A 17,037-nucleotide genomic window follows, 5' to 3' on the forward strand; every position below is an offset into this window, starting at 1 on the left:
TTTGGAGTGTGGATGGAAACCGGAGCACCCAGAGAAAATCCACGTGATCCCAGGGAGAACGTACAAACTCCGTAAAAACAGCACCCGTAGTCAGGATTGAACCCGGGTCTCTGGTGCTGCAAGGCAGCAACTCCACCGCTGTGCAGCCTCGAAAATGCCCCTTATAGCAATGCTCACTGAAGGATAAATGATGGCCAAGATGTTGGAGTGTCTGCTGAGTGTCTTATAAGTTGCATTATGAGAACTTGTAGAATCGATTAATGGGAACTAAATTACAGTTAATGGGAACTAAATTAAATTACAGATAGTACATACTTCCCTTGGTACCAGACTGCACTCCTTCAGCATTGCACAAGACTATCAGACCAGCTTTATTGCTCAAATCTAGGGACTGAACCTGATTCGAGGCTGTTAGAGCCATAGCTGCCACCCGCAGCATACTGCAAACATTAAAAGATGAGACCCATTGAGTTATAGGAGAGGTTGAATGGGGGGGGGGGGGGGGGGGGGGGTTCTTTGGAGCACAAGAGGCCGAAGGATGATCTGATTGAGGCATACAGGATTGTGAGGAGCATGGATAAAGTGAATGCTCACAGACTTTTACCTAGGGTGGAGGATTCTAAAACTAGAGTGCATAGTCTTAAGTTGACAGGGGAAAGATTTAAGCGGGACCTCAGGGGCAACTTTTTTCACTCAGAGGGTAGTCTGCATCTGGCATGAGTTGTCAGAGGAGGCTATAGAAGCAGATACAGTTGCAAATTTCAAACGATATTTGGATAGACATTGGGATGGGTTTAGAAAGCCCTGGGCTAAATGCAGGCAAATAGGACTTGGTTGGAATGAACAAGGTGAGAGGAGAGACCCATTTCCATGCTGTACAGTTCCATGATTCTACCTGATCCTTTACCTGACTGTAATTGAGGATTTTGAAGACTGATTCAGACACAAAAAGTATCTTTCCTCTGTCGCACCCCACAACAAAAAGAAATCCATCAGCTGCCTGCAGGAAAAGCAAATAGATTGGTGAGTAATCACCTTCCAGACCAACAAACCAATTGTCACACCAATACCCAAAGCCAGTTACTTCAAAGCAGACCAGCAATTAACACCAAAGCCCCTTTAATTAATTTAGTTAGATATTCAACAAGGTTGGAATAGCTATGTTGGAGGTGTTAATTCGGAATGAAAACAAAGATCATGAGTTTCCAGCATCAAAGGTAGCCTTGGTCCATCCAGACTATGCTGCTAATTCCACAAGTTAAGGGTCTGTCCTACTTTCACGACCTAATTCACGACCTCGGCCGAGTTTGCCCTTGACTCGTATTCGCAGCATGGCCGTCACGAGGTCTTAGGAAGTCATAGCAGGTCGTGATGTACTTGTGGCATCAAGTATGTCGGGGCGTTTTTTCAACATGATGAAAAATGTCCACGAGTAAAAAAGGTCGTGAATTAGGTGGTGATAGTGGGACGGACCCTTTAATACCACTCCACCATTCTGGTATTGCCATGTTATTGCTGCACATACCGAGATACAATGAAAAAGTGTTCCTCATGCTATCTAGGTGAATCATCCATGCATGATTACAATCAAACCATCTACAAGTACAGCAGGTAGAGCAAAAAGAGAAAGGAAACAAAGTGTGGAATATAATGTTATAGCGACGGAGAAAGTGCAGATTAAAAGTGCAAGGGGCACAATGATGTGGATTGAGAGATTGGGAATAAATACATCCCTAGTTCAGTCCGGTGACAACGCCTCGGAAAGAAAACCACAAATAAATTTCCTCAGACTGTGTATAGGAAGGAACACTGGTTTAAAAAGGGTCTCGACCTGAACGTCGCTCATTCCTTCTCTCCAGAGATGCTGCCTGTCCCGCTGAGTTACTCCTGCATTTTATGTCTACCTTCCCTAGATTACAAGGTCCGTTCAAGAGGATGATAACCAAGGACCACCCACACCTCTGTCGTTCTCTTCTTTCCCCTCTCTCATCAGGCAGAGGACTCAAGCTTGAAAGCATGTAACACCAGATTCAAGGGCATTATATTTCACGCTATGATCACATTCTTGAACGGATCTCTCATCTGCCGAGGAAAGAATTCTAACTCGCTGAGGCCCTTGAAGTTTTTTTCTGTACATTCTCTGTTAATGCAACACTATATTCTGCACTCTGTTTTCACTTTTGCTGCTGTACTCATGCATTGTACAATTAGTTTGGATTGCACACAAAACAAAGTATTTCATCGGCGATGTGGTAACATGTGGTAATTAATAAACCACAACTAATAACCTGTTCCCTGGAGTGTTAAAAGAAGAATTTTCAAGGAGTGTCACAGTCAGAAAGCAGCTGCATCTTGGGAGATTATGAACAAAAAAAAAAAAAATCACAGTACTATTTTAAAAATATACACACCCTGAGAATAAGATGTTTCAGCTCATCATCTGACAGAAAGGCAGGTTTGTAGTTAGCTTCTGTGTAAGCATTGGTAGGTCCTATAATACAGAAATCAGAAATCAACAAAAAGAATTGCAGTCGATACTCAATAAATATGCAATATAATATCCCATTATTAACAATCGAAATATTTTACTTTACAATAAATGCAACAAGTACAGGTTGTTCTGGGTCTCTGGCATTGTGAGGCAGCCGTTCTACCAGCGACCCAGGTTCAATCCTGACCTCGGGTGCTGTCAACGTGGACCTTGCACATTCCAAATGTGACCAAGTGTTTTTTCCAGGCGCTCTGATTTTCTCCCACATCCCAAAGATGTGTAGGTTAATTGGCCTTAGTAAATTGCCCCAAGTGTGTAGGGAGTGGATGAGCAAGTGGAATAGGATAGAATAATAGTATGAACAGATGATCGACCAATCAATAATCAACCAATACTAACATTTTTGGACTCTATGAGGACCAGGATGCACAAATAATGTAGATCTTGATTTATTATTGTCTATGAAATTAACACTTTTTGAACTTCAGAATATATACACAAAAAGGAACAAGGTGCCCTGTGGTTTGGAAGGTTGGTGGTCACTGATTCCATTTCTATATATCTTCTACAACATATTCACCTCGGAGTGTCTTCATGTGCTGCACGGCCATTCGAAGCACAGTAAGCTTATCCAGTTTCCTGGATATGGCATTGCATGTTGGAACCATCGACGCTAACTCATCAATGAAGCTGTTCATCTTATCCCGCCGCCGCTTTTCAATCTGGCTGTGGGCCTCTCTGAGAGAAAAAAAAGATCAATTAACAGGATGCAAAACTGCTCATGGATTTAGCTCAATGAAAGGTCACATTGTTGAATGAGATACATTGGTTTCTTGTTATTCATTACCTAACAGTTAATTTCCTCAGCGTGGACATTGCTGGCTAAATGTGCAATCATCACCTCTCCAGCAAAGGTGGTGATGGGTGCCTACACAATGAACTGCAATCGCATGCTAAAGGACATTACCCTGTAAAATTCTTCAGGGCATTAAGGGCCATTATGAGTGGTCTATATTTGGTGATTGGAAGAATCGCTTTTTCTTAGGCGACGGGTCAAGAGCTAGCGGACAGAGATTTGGTATCAGGCTTCTCGATGGTCGTTCCATAAGCTAGGGTACTTTCCAATTCATCTATACCCCATTGGACTTTGTCTCTGGAACTAGTGCACTACAATGCTGAGAACTATATTCTGCGTATAACTGTATATCTATCTCTTTGCTCTATCTATTATATTTGAGTTTGGCTAGAATGTATTTAGGTACCGACTTAACTGATTTGATTAATAGTATGCAAAACAAAGCTTTTTACTGTACCTTGGTACATGTGACAAAAAAACCTAAACCTTGGTAAAAAAAACCATAGGCAGAGCTGCAAAATGGGATGGGTTGAATAGGTCCTTTAGGAGGTAGTGACCATAATATGGCTGACAGGGGGTGTCAAGGACAGTATAAAAATAAAAGTGCAACGTAGCAAAGATGAGCGGGAAGCAAGAGGATTAGGTAATGTTTAAAAAGCAACTGAAGGTAACTAAAAAGGCAATGCAGGGAGAAAAGATGAGGTACGAAGGTAAGCCAGCCAAGAATATAAAGGACGATAGCAAAAGCTTCTTTAGGTATGTGAAAAATAAGCAAATTAGTTAAGACCAAAGTTAGACCCTTGAAGACTGAAAAAGGTGAATTTATTATGGGGAACAAGGAAATTGCAGAGGAGTTGAACAGATACTTTGGATCCGTCTTCACTAAGGAGGACACAATCTTCCTGATGTACTAGTGGCCAGAGGATCTGGGGTGATGGAGGAATGAGGGAAATCCACATTAAGCAGGAAATGGTGTTGGGTAGACTGATGGGACTGAAGGCTGATAAATCCCCAGGCCCTGATGGTCTGCATCCCAGGGTACTTAAGGAAGTGGCTCTAGAAATCGTGGATGCATTGGTGATCATTTTCCAATATTCTATAGCTTCAGTGGATTGGAGGGTAGCAAATGTTATCCCACTATTTAAGAAAGGCGGGAGAGAGAAAACAGGAAATTATAGTCCATTAGCCTGACATCGGTGGTGGGGAAGATGCTGGAGTCAATCATAAAAGATGAAATAGCGGCACATTTGGATAGCAGTAACAGGATCAGTCCGAGTCAGCATGGATTTACGAAGGGAAAACATGCTGGACTAAGCTTTTGGAATTTTTTGAGGATGTAACTATGAAAATGGATAAGGGAGAGCCAGTGGATGTAGTGCTTGGACTTTCAGAAAGCATTTGATAAGGTCCCACGTAGGAGATTAGTGGGCAAATTTAAGGCACATGGTATTGGGGGTAGAGTGCTGACATGGATAGAAAATTGGTTGGCAGACAGGAAACAAAGAGTATGGATTAACGGGTCCCTTTCAGAATGGCAGGCAGTGACTAGTGGGGTACCGCAAGGCTCGCTGCTGGGACCGCAGCTATTTACAATATACATCAATGATTTAGATGAAGGGATTCAAAGTAACAATAGCAAATTTGCAGATGCCACAAAGTCCTTCTGCAGTTGTACAGGGCCCTAGTGAGACCACACCTGGAATATTGTGTGCAGTTTTGGTCCCCTAATTTGAGGAAGGACATTCTTACTATTGATGGAGTGCAGCGTAGGTTTACAAGGTTAATTCCCAGGATGGCGGGACTGTCATATGCAGAGAGAATGGAGCGGCTGGGCTCTGGAATTTAGGAGGAGAGGGGATCTTACTGAAACATTAAAGATTATTAAGGGTTTGATAGAGGCAGGAAACATGTTCCCGATGTTGGGGGAATCCAGAACCAGGGGCCACAGTTTAAGAATAAGGGGTAAACCATTTAGAACCGAGATGAGGAAACAGGGCGGTGGAGGTCGGTTCTCTGGATATTTTCAAGAGAGAGCTAGATAGAGCTCTTAAAGATAACGGACTCAGGGGATATGGGGAGAAGGCAGGAACGGGATACTGATTGGGGATGATCAGCCATGATCACATTGAATGGCGGTGCTGACTCGAAGGGCCGAATGGCCTACTCCTGCTATTGTCTATAACCCAATACAGACATAACACACTAAATCACTTCCTTTGGTGCTTTTTGATTATAGAACCTCGGATCCATGAAAAGGGTTAATTTAAAATTATTCCAATGCAAACCACGAGACTTTCAATATTACCATCCTCACAATCTTTGCAGCTGAAGGAATTACAGTTAACATCACAGGCTTTAGGGATAGAGGCACTAGTGGAGGGTCTACCTGGCATGTTTTACTCTCCCGTGTTGGTCTGTGCATTCCATCCTAGATAAGGAAAGAAACAAATGTTGTAAAACCATTTCATTCGTTGAGTGCAATACAAACAAAAGCCATGAAGATGCAAAAATCATGAAATTGGATTATTTAAACTGCAAAATAAAATTTATATTGCACAGATAGCTCTAATTCAACTTAAATATTTATATTTACAGCACTTAAAGGTAATTGAAATAAAGCTCTAAAAACAGGCTTGTTTATTTGACAAGCTAGTGATGTTTCGAGATACAGCGTGAAAACAGGCCCTTTGGCCCATGAGTCCGCACTGAGTAAAGATCACCTATAGATTAGTTTATTATTGCCTATGAAAGTAACACTTTTTGAACTCCAGGATGTCTACACAAAAAGGAACAAGGCGCTCGGTGGGTTTCGAAGGTTGGTGGTCACCGATTCCATTTCTATGTATTTTCTACAACTTATTCAGCTCGGAGTGTGCTGAACTATATTTTCCCAGTTTCGTGTTCTACACACTAGGAGCAATTTACAGAAGCCAATTATCCTACAAAACCTGCACACCATTGGGATATGGGAGGAAATCGGAGCACCTGGAGAAAATCTATCTTCATCTCCAAAGAGACATTTAGAGAGATACACGAACAGGCATGGAATAGAGGGATACAGACCGTGTGTAAGCAAGTGGGATCATTTAGATTGGTATCGAGGTCGGCACAGATATCGTGGGCTGCAGGGCCTTTTCCTGCGCTGTACTATTCTGTGTTCATATCAGACCAGAAAATAAATTTTATAAATTAAAATATAAGGTATTTGATTTTACCTGCTATGCTGGTCTTCTTTGTCTGTGTCCATACTGTCCCTGAAAACAAAAATAAAAACTTTTTTTAGGCTTTTCTTTGTTTGAGACGGCAAATAATAAATTCTGGAACAATTTAGATATCTAATAAAATCTGCTCCATCTCCTGTTGAGGGTTCTAACCTCAGTCGCCACCTAACCTTGAACTCTATCTAAAATCATAATCCTCCACTATATGTCCCAGGGGCCAATTAGCTGCCTATGAGTCAAAAGGCTGTGGATTTGAGGCCCACATCCGATAGGTGAGAAGAAGACATTAATCAGACACTCCAGTGCACTCTGCACCATTAGTGCTGTGACATTATGATAAGACATCGAACAGATTCCCAACTTGCTCTCTCACATGCACGCACACAATCCTATGATACTAAAGGACAAAGTTTTTTCCTTGCTCCCAGTCCCCCATTCCCCCCACTACAATCAATCTGAAGGGTCCCAACCCGAAACACAATCTATTTGTTTTCTCCAGAGAGGCTGCTTGGCATAATGAGTTACTCCAGCACTTTGTATCTATCTTAAGAGTTACAATATTCTAGGTTAAGGACTCACACTGATCAATAAGATTATTACCCTTTCGTCACTTGGCCATGAAATGCTGACAACACCTCAAAACTGCTAAAGAATAATTGGAACATCACAAGTTGTAAAAAGACGTTGCGCTCAAGTGAGCTTTTGCAATTTAGATGGACATATGTTTAATCCATTAATAATCATCCAAATGGATGCACGTGGAGAAGCAAGGTGAAGCGTCCTCCAGGAGGCAATGAGTAACCAGTGAAAGACTAATGAATGCAAGCTCGAGGCAGGAGATATGGGGAGAACCAATGTAAAGGCATTTATTGCAATAAATTGCAAGTAGAATGGTGGGAGTAGATAAAATGGGTCAGTACACTTCAACTAAACCTCAACCAAATGAATGCCTTGTGAGATTTTTAAAAACTTGGTAACGCCATTTCCACAACCAAATTTAAACTGACAACTAGTTCTTTGCATAGTCAGGCCCTTTGGTCCAACTTGCCCACAGCGGCCAATAATGTCCCTGCTACACTAGTCCCACCTGTCTGCGCTTGGTCCACATTGTTCCAAACCTGTCTTATCCATGTACCTGTCTAACTGTTTCTTAAACGACGTGATAGTCCCAGCGTCAATGACCTCCTCTGGCAGCTTGATCCATACACCCACCACCCTTTGTGTGAAAACATTACCCCTCGGATTCCTATTAAATCTTTTGCCCTTCACCTTGACCTTATGTCCTCTGGTCCTCGATTCCCCAACCCTGGGCAAGAGACTCTGTTCATCGACCCAATCCAGGCACGTGCCGTGAATAATTGTTCAGGGTAGGCAGTCAGTCGACTTTTAAAAAATCTTAAACCGCGCATGAGCAGATCGTTCTCTTCTCCATAAGCTGTCAGTCGACTTTTGTAAAGTAATTTGTCTTCAAAAGCCATATTTGAAGCCATTAAGTACCATATTTCCCGGCAATGAAGACGCACCTGTGTCGAAGATGCACCCCCATTTTGAGCTGCTTAGTTTTGAAAGAAAACTGGCGAGACATAGAATTTCTCATGCTCAAAAAAAAAACGAAAGTAACAATTCAATTTGCCCAAGGCTTCCAAATCTCCTCCATTCTGAATTACTGAATGGGTGGGGGGTGACGGCAGGTGGAGAGATGGTGGGAAAAACGGGAGCACGCCGGGACAAATTGAATCAGTTGTGATCTTATTGAATGACAATACTAGTTCAAGGGGCCAATTGGGGGGAGACAACCTTTCACGGCGTGTGGGGAGTCTGGCCCGGTTCAGTGCGGGCAGGAGCATTGAGAAGGAGGGGTTCAGGGATCATGCCAGCAACTCAAGTGAAGGGAGGAGATGCGGATCTGTACCATACACCAGTGGTGTACAGGCCAGAGGTGAGCGGGCTGGCAGAAGGCACTGAGGTCCCGGCAGCCGCTCACAGCCACCCGAGCTACTTCCCTCCCTGGCCACAATGTGGTGGCTCTGCGCCCGGAGCGCCGTGGCAGCGGTGGGTGAGTGAGTTGCTGGCATGATACCCGACCCCCTCCTTCACAACGCTCCTGCCCATGCTGACCCAGACCAGACTCCCCACACGCTGTGAAAGGAACTCCTCCCCCCCAAGGGCCTTTTACAGCCGCTTCCCACTTCATAGCTGCTTCCCGTCAGCTGCCAGCAATGAGGGATTGACTTGGCTATACCTCAGTACAGAAACATTGTTCTTGATGTTGCTGTACTGAGGGAAAGCCAAGTCTATCTTTCTGGCTAACAACCTAACCTTCGGCCTCCAAGACGCAGGTAAATTTTCGCGCCTTATTTTTGGGCAAAAAAATAGCGTCTTTATTGCCGGGAAATACGGTGTTTAACACCATATAGCTCAAAGAAATTTACTTACCACATTATTTGTACACGAACTAGATTCTTCTCTCTTTGTTTCTGAAGATACTCTTAAGATAATGACAATCCATGTTTGGAAAACCTGCCAAGAAACTTGCGCTGCGCGTGTGTAGTAGGCTGCTGCACAGCACATGCACACAGTCCATGGTGCAAAGGCAGAATTTTAGCTGCCTTCAACTCCCCTTGTCAATGAAGGCTTGAAGCAGCGTCGACGGTGCGTGAGCTGCACATACTTTCGCGTATTACATGTACAGTGGATGTAAGGCAAAGGAGAATTAAGCCTACCCAAAAGATCGATCTCTTAGGTAGGCATTATTCTCCCGTGCCTTTACTATTTATATTTAATAATTACCATTTTATAATTTTAGTCAAGATAGCCACTGCCTACCTAGCTTACACTAACGGCACGTGCCTGACCCAATCGATTCCTCTCAAGGTTTTGTACAATGTTTTCAATGTTAACAAGGGATGGGCAATAAATGCCTGTCATAGCAGTAACACCCATATTCCCAGAACACTATAAAAGTTTCCAAACTGATGGTTCTTGACTACTCCCTGGAACATCAAATATTATTATCCTTTTAAGTGTTTAATTGTTTGTGTTCAGAATCAATTCCTCGATAAAGCCTGAGGACAAAAAACTCGTTTCACCAGTGTAATGGGACTTCTATTCTGGACGTCACTTACTAGAACATTTAAACCTCCCTCAAACATTTCCAAACCCCAAACACATTTCAGGAAGCCAACTCGAGAGATTTAATACTTACTCAAATGAGAAGCCATCAAGCCTGTGAGGGAGAGGGGAGGGGGTGGGGGAAAGAAGATGACAAAGACGATTCAGTCACAGACATAGTTAGATCGTAGATTTTTATGCTCTATCACAATTGTAGATTCACAAACACTATTTACGCAACTAAACTGTTTCATCCAGCATCATTCTTTTCAAGACAATAGATCTTGACCAACTTCGATTAATGTTATCCTTCATGCTGCAGAATGCTATGGGCTCTAGTTCCACTCCAAAGGCGAGCACGTAATCTATGCTGATATTCCCGTGCCGAGTGATATTGCCCAGTTGGAGAGGACACTTCATGAGAGAGATTAACTAAAAGAGCTGTCTGGCCTGAGGTATTAGTTTGAAAAACACTCAAGTTCTAATGCATATTTACCCTTCAAACCACATGAAAAAATGTTTTACCTAGTGATTGGATTCTTGCTTGTGGAATTTGCCTGTGGGTAAATCTGCTGTGTTGCAACCTTGACCACATTTGAAAATTACTTCTCTGAAGGATTCGGGATACTTTAAAATGTGCTATAGAAAAAAAAAGTTTTCCTTCCCGTAATAGAGACTTCATTTTATTGCATCATTTTCATAAGAAAATTTCTCGGAATATACGTCTCATAAGGTCTGCAAGTTGGATTATGAATTCTGACCATTCCGTCAGAAATGAATCTTTTATTTTTGCATGCATGTGCATACACATTCTGTTGTTGGAGAGAACAAATGTTTATACAGTATCCAGCGCATCCTGAGACTAAGTGGAAGTTAATTCCAGATCACACCATCTCCTTTGTAGATGTAAACAATTCTCCTCTTCACTTCCTCCAATATATTTTTTTGCTATCCTTGGTGTGCGCAGAATAACTATAGCATCCATGGCTCTACTGTCAGAGGTTGGGGTAAATAAGCAGAGGAATAAACTTAAGGTACCTGGTAGTAGCATTAGAAGCACTGTTCTAGAGTTCAGAATTCAGCGCAGAAGGCACTGGAGATGGAAACCCAGAGTAGCATTGAAAATATACCCAGATTAGACCTTGTATTTCAATTTTTAGTTGATTGATTAATTGAAAGATACAGCATGGAAACAGCGCTCGACACTCCAGATCCACATCGACCATCGATCACCCACATTAGTTCTATGTTATTCCACTTTTGCAACCACTCCCAGAGCAATTTACAGCAGCCAATTAACTTACAAACCCTTACATCTTCAGGATGTGGGAAGAAACTGGAGCGCCCGGACAAAACCCACACGACCACTGAGAAAACGTGCAAACTCCACACAGACAGCACTTGAGGTGCCACTGTGCCACTGTGCTGCCCAAATCTATGGTATTTTTTATTATGTGTCATTTTTTTAAATTATCTATGTGTTATTACATTTATGACTCAGATAAGCTGCAGCAATTACAAATTTCATGATTCTATATGTGGTACATATGATAAACACCCTTGATGCTTGGTATTCCTCAACCTATATGGTCAGGCTAAGCTTGAGAGCTGGGAAGTAAGACTGAGCTGGATTGTTTATTTACACTTGGCATAGCCTCAATCTACAGTATGCTGAAAAATAAAAGCTTTCTACTCTCTTACATACAAAACCCTGATTTCTCATCACTGTCCACAATTCGCAATTACAATTCAGGAAATAATTGACCCTCTCTCTGATTTATGAGTGCATCAAAACCTTTTTATATTAAATGCAAGATCAATGCAGGGCAAACAGAAAACAAAGAGAGATAGGAAGGAGGAAATAAGCAAAGTTTTAGACCCAACTGAGTCTCATCCCAATTTAGATATAGAACTCTGCTTCATTAAATAGTTTTATATTGTGCTATCTCTTTAAATAGTATTAGAAACGATTTAGGATTCCGAATTATCAATTTTGTGCTATAGAACTCTTAACAATCATATCAAATGAGTGAAAGCACCAAAATGACTTGGGTGGAAAGAAATGCAATGGCTGCTCTCTGTTCTTTATTGCAGTGTAACGTCATGTCCAGAGAGACCAATTTTAAACAACATGACTACACTTTTCACTAAACAAGGATGTAGTTAGTTGACGGGGCAGGAAAACCCTGTCATTGAGAAAACAGAGTCAACTTAGTCATTGTGATTTTGGTAAAGACAAAGGAAAATAAGAGTATAAGGGAGGAGGGGATAGGTTATGAATACATGTTTATCTTCATGGGTAGATGGTGTAGTCAGGAATTCTGAAATCAAAATGTGGAAGCAGGTTTTACAGTAAATTTAAAATGGGAATTCATTTAAAAAAAAATAATTTGCAAAACTCAGAAGAAGTGGAAACTCACTTGACATTTATCAGAGAACTGGGTAGGAAGGGGCAGGCACAGTGGCCCAAACTTGGACTGCTCAGATTTTGGAGTTGGGGGAGAAGGACAGGGAAGTGTTAAACAAAATGAAAACCATCTAGAGACACAAAAGACTGCAGATGCTAGAATCTTGAGCAGAACACGAAGTGCGGGATTCAGTAGGACTGAGGAGGGAATGGACACATTCAGCACAGGAGCAAGATTTATTGGCAGTTTGATATTGCCAAGAGTGAGTCAGCAATTTGACCTAGATTCCCATGCTTATTGCTAATTGAGAAAACTGGTGAATTCTCAGCCTTCAGCGCTAGGTTTGCAGAACAGGTCCTGAAACTCTTCATTCCAATGATAGCAAGATGGATAATTAAAAATATTTTCTTTTGACTTATTCCTGGCAGTGTGCTTCGCTCAAGGCTTACAGTTAATTAGTTCTACCAAGTTATTTCCTGACCTACTTCAGAAAATAATTTAAGAATCAACCACTGCCATATTGGAGAGGTGAGAGATTTCCATTCTTAAAAGATAATGGTGATTCAGAGGGTCCCTCAAAAGATTTTTCCACATTGGCAAAAATCCAGTTGTTTCACGGAGAGCATTACTGCTATATTGTCCAAAACACAAAGTGCTGGAGGATCTCAGTGGGTCAGGCAGCTTCTGTGGATTTCCTCCACAGAATATAGAATGTAGAAACGAAGAACTGCAGATGCTGGGTTACAAAAAGAAAAGGCACAAAGTGCTGGCCCACTGAGTTACTCCTACACTTTGTCTTTTTTCTTCTCTCAAGATGTTGCTTGAACAGCTGAGTTCCGCCAGCACTTTGTTCAAGATTCCACAAGCTGCAGTTTAGTGTAGTTTAGAGATTCAGCATGGACACAGGCCCTTTGGCCCAATGAGTCCATGCTGACCATCGATCGCCCATTCATACAAGTTCTATGTTGTATAGCCCTAGGGGCAAACACAAAGAATCCTACTATGCATATCTAAGCAGAGAAACAACAGAGTTAAAAAAACCTGCAGATACTGGAAATCTGAAACAAAACAGACAAAGCTGGAAGTACTCAGTAGGTCATTTGTAGGAGTGAAATAGTCAATGTTTCAGATCAAGGACATTTCTTTACGATGTTAAACTGAGAAAACAATGATGTTAAGGGATAGAAAAATTAGAGTGTAGACCAAAGCAGTTGAGGTAACAATTACTTTACAAATCTGCAGTGTAAAAAAAAAGATGAAGTTACTAGATATTATTAAATTCAGTATAACATTTTAAGGGTTGCTACATTCCCAGATGGATGTTGAGAAGCTGCTCCTCAAGCTTAAGACTGGACATATTTAAAGAAACACAGGCCAAAAACAAGGAGTTCACAATGGAAACAGAAGAACTATAAGGAAGACTAAAGGGGAAACTCAGGGTTGCCGTTCCAGACAGAATGGAGATGTTCCAAAACATTACTGTTCTGAAACAAAGATCCTTAACGTGAAACATCAACCGTTTCTCTCCCCTCAGATGTTAAATGCCTCCAGCATTTGTTTTTTGCTTGGGAAAGATATCAGTATCCGGGTTTTAAAGTAATTGCACCTTTACTTTTAGGTAGGCATAGATAGGGTAGAGTAGACAGTCAGAACCTTTCCCTCAGGATGTCAATGTCAATGACTAGATGGCACAGGTTTAAGGTGAGGAGGGGCAAAGTTTAAAAAGAGATGTGCGGGGAGCCTGCAACTAGGGTTGCCAACTTTCTCACTCCCACATAGAAACATAGAAACATAGAAATTAGGTGCAGGAGTAGGCCATTCGGCCCTTCGAGCCTGCACCGCCATTCAATATGATCATGGTAAGGGACAAAAGGTCAAAATACGGGACAATTTCCTGACGGCAATTCGTTGACCAACTCGGCCGTGGCTGGGTGAATGATGAGGTGGCCTGGCTGCTAGACTGCACACAAAGCCCAGCTAGCGGGCCAGCTGAGGAGTTTTGGCCCAGGCGCCGGACTTTGCGCGCGATGTGTGCGTAAAGTCCAGCATCCCATCCAACTTATGAAGTGGGTGGTGGTGTCGGCGGTAGGCGAAGGTCGGTGTTGGTGCCAATCGACGGGGCCACGGGCGAGGCGCTGCTGCTGCACTCCATGGGTTGCACTATGTAGGGATGAGTGAGGTGGAGCTGAACGCAGCGCTCCAACCCGACAGTCAATAGACAATAGACAATAGGTGGAGTATGCCATTCGGCCCTTCTAGCCAGCACCGCCATTCAATGTGATCATAGTTGATCACCCCCAATCAATACCCCGTTCCTACCCTCTCCCCATACCCCCCAACTCTACTATCTTTAAGAGCCCTATCTAGCTCTCTCTTGAAATTAGCCAGAGAACCGGCTTCCACCACACTCTGAGGCAAAGAATTCCACAGACTCACAACTCTCTGTGTGGAAAAGTGTTTCCTCATCTCCATTCTGAATGGCTTACCCCTTATTCTTAAACAGTGGCGCCTGGTTCTGGACTCCCCCAACATCAGGAACATGTTTCCTGCCTCTAGTGTGTCCAAACCCTTAATAATCTTATATGTTTCAATAAGATGCCCTCTCAACCTTCTAAACTTCAGTATACAAGCCCAACCGCTCCATTCTCTCAGCATATGACAGTCCCGCCATCCCGGGAATTAACATTGTAAACCTACGCTGTACTCCCTCAATGCAATAATGTCCTTCCTCAAATTAGGGGACCAAAACTACATACAATACTCCAGGTGTGGTCTCACTAGGGCCCAAAACAACTGCAGAAGGACCTCTTTGCTCCTATACTCAACTGCTCTTGTTATGAAGCCCAACATGCCACTGGCCTTCTTCACTGCCTGCTGTACCTGCATGCTTACTTTCATTGACTAATGAGCAGGACCCCCAGATCCCATTGTACTTCCTCTTTACCCAACTTGACAACATTTAGATAATAATCTGCTTTTCTGTTTTTGCTACCAAAGTGGATAACCTCACATTTACCCACATTAAACTGCATCTGCCATGCATCTGCCCACTCACCCAACCTGTCCAAGTCACCTTGTATTCTCATAGCATCCTCCTCACAGTTCACACTGCCACCCAGCTTTGTGTCATCTGCAAATTTGCTATTGTTACTTTGAATCCCTTCATCTAAATCATTGATGTATATTGTAAATAGCCGCGGTCCCAGCACCGAGCCTTGCGGTACCCCACTAGTCACTGACTGCCATTCTGAAAGGGACCCGTTAATCCCTACACTTTGTTTCCTGTCTGCCAACCAATTTTCTATCCATGTCAGCACTCAACCCCCAATAGCATGTGCCCTAATTGTGCCCACTAATCTCCTATGTGGGACCTTATCAAATGCTTTCTGAAAGTCCACGTACACTACACCCACTGGCTCTCCCTTGTCCATTTTCCTAGTTACATCCTCAAAAAATTCCAGAAGATTAGTCAAGCATGATTTCCCCTTCGTAAATCCATGCTGACTCGGACCGATCCTGTTACAGCTATCCAAATGTGCCGTTATTTCTCCAGCATCTTCCACCGATGTCAGACTACCTGGTCTATAATTCCCTGTTTTCTCTCTGACGCCTTTCTTAAAAAGTGGGATAACATTAGCTTCCCTCCAATCCACAGGAACTGATCCTGAATATACAGAACCTTGGAAAATTATCACCAATGCGTCCACGATTTCTCGAGCTACTTCCTTAAGTACCCTGGGATGCAGACCTTCAGGCCCTGGGGATTTATCAGCCTTCAGTCCCATCAGTCTATCCAACACCATTTCCTGCCTAATGTGGATTTTCTTCAGTTCCTCTGTCACCCCAGATCCTCTGGCCACTAGTACATCAGGAAGAATGTCTGTGTCCTCCTTAGTGAAGGCTGATCCAAAGTACCTGTTCAACTCATCTGCCATTTCCTTGGTCCCCATAATAAATCCACCTTTTTCAGTCTTCAAGGGTCCAACTTTGGTCTTAACTAATATTTTTATTTTTCACATACCTAAAGAAGCTTTTACTATCGTCCTTTATATTCTTGGCTAACTTACCTTCGTACCTCATCTTTTCTCTCCGTATTGCCTTTATAGTTATCTTCTGTTGCTCTTTAAACATTACCCAATCCTCTTGCTTCCCACTCATCTTTGCTACATTGTACAGCTTCTCTTTTATTTTTATTCTGTCCCTGATGCCCCTTGTCAACCATGGTTGCCCCTTACTCCCCTTGGAATCTTTCTTCCTCTTTGGAATGAACTGATCCTGCACCTACTTATTCCCAGAAATATCTGCCATTGTTGTTCCACTGTCATCCCTGCTAGGGTATCTTTCCAGTCAACTTTGGCCAGCTCCTCCCTCATGGCTCCATAGTCCCCTTTATTCAACTGTAACACTGACACCTCCAATTTACCCATCTACTTGTCCCATTGTAGATTAAACCTGACCATATTATGGTCACTACCTCCTAATAGCTCCTTACCCTCAAGTTTCTTTATCAAATCCGGTTCATTACATAACACTAAATCCAGAATTGCCTTCTCCCTGGTAGGCTCCAATACAAGTCCCCTCGTCCTGAGTAGCAGCAGTCTAATGCAGGACATGGGCGGTCCCGTGTGGGACAAACCAATTTAGCCCAATATACGGGATGTCCCGGCTAATATGGGACAGTTGGCAACCCTACCTGCACCCGCTGTCAGGGTTGATGGCGGAGGCAGATATGATAGCGATGTTTAACAAGCTTTAAGATAGGCATGTGTAGAGAATGGAGGGATATGGATCAAATGCAGGCAGGGGAGATTAGTTAACATGGCTTCACCTTCAGCATGGACATTGTGGGTTAAAGGCCATTTATCTCTACCGTAAGGTATATGTACTTTGATCATTTCCATTTATTATTCACAATATTAAAAATGGGAAAGGATGTTTGACTAGTATTTA

The 17,037-nt window shown here is 42.6% G+C and overlaps 1 protein-coding gene across 2 annotated transcripts in view; it reads right to left on the minus strand.

Moving 5' to 3' along the window:
* Positions 1-17,037, minus strand: part of LOC129705646 (basic helix-loop-helix ARNT-like protein 1) — a 60,863-nt gene that overhangs the window by 27,968 nt on the left and 15,858 nt on the right. For both annotated transcript variants that reach the window (XM_055649306.1, XM_055649305.1), the window contains exons 3-8: positions 9,774-9,794; positions 6,563-6,601; positions 5,734-5,775; positions 3,072-3,229; positions 2,412-2,491; positions 908-1,000 (exon numbers count right to left, since the gene is read on the minus strand). In XM_055649306.1, coding sequence (XP_055505281.1) covers positions 908-1,000; positions 2,412-2,491; positions 3,072-3,229; positions 5,734-5,775; positions 6,563-6,601; positions 9,774-9,794 — 433 coding nt within the window. The remainder of the gene's footprint in view (positions 1-907; positions 1,001-2,411; positions 2,492-3,071; positions 3,230-5,733; positions 5,776-6,562; positions 6,602-9,773; positions 9,795-17,037) is intronic.

Source organism: Leucoraja erinacea, chromosome 18 (genome assembly GCF_028641065.1).
Source record: "Leucoraja erinacea ecotype New England chromosome 18, Leri_hhj_1, whole genome shotgun sequence".
NCBI classification, from domain to species: domain Eukaryota; kingdom Metazoa; phylum Chordata; class Chondrichthyes; order Rajiformes; family Rajidae; genus Leucoraja; species Leucoraja erinaceus.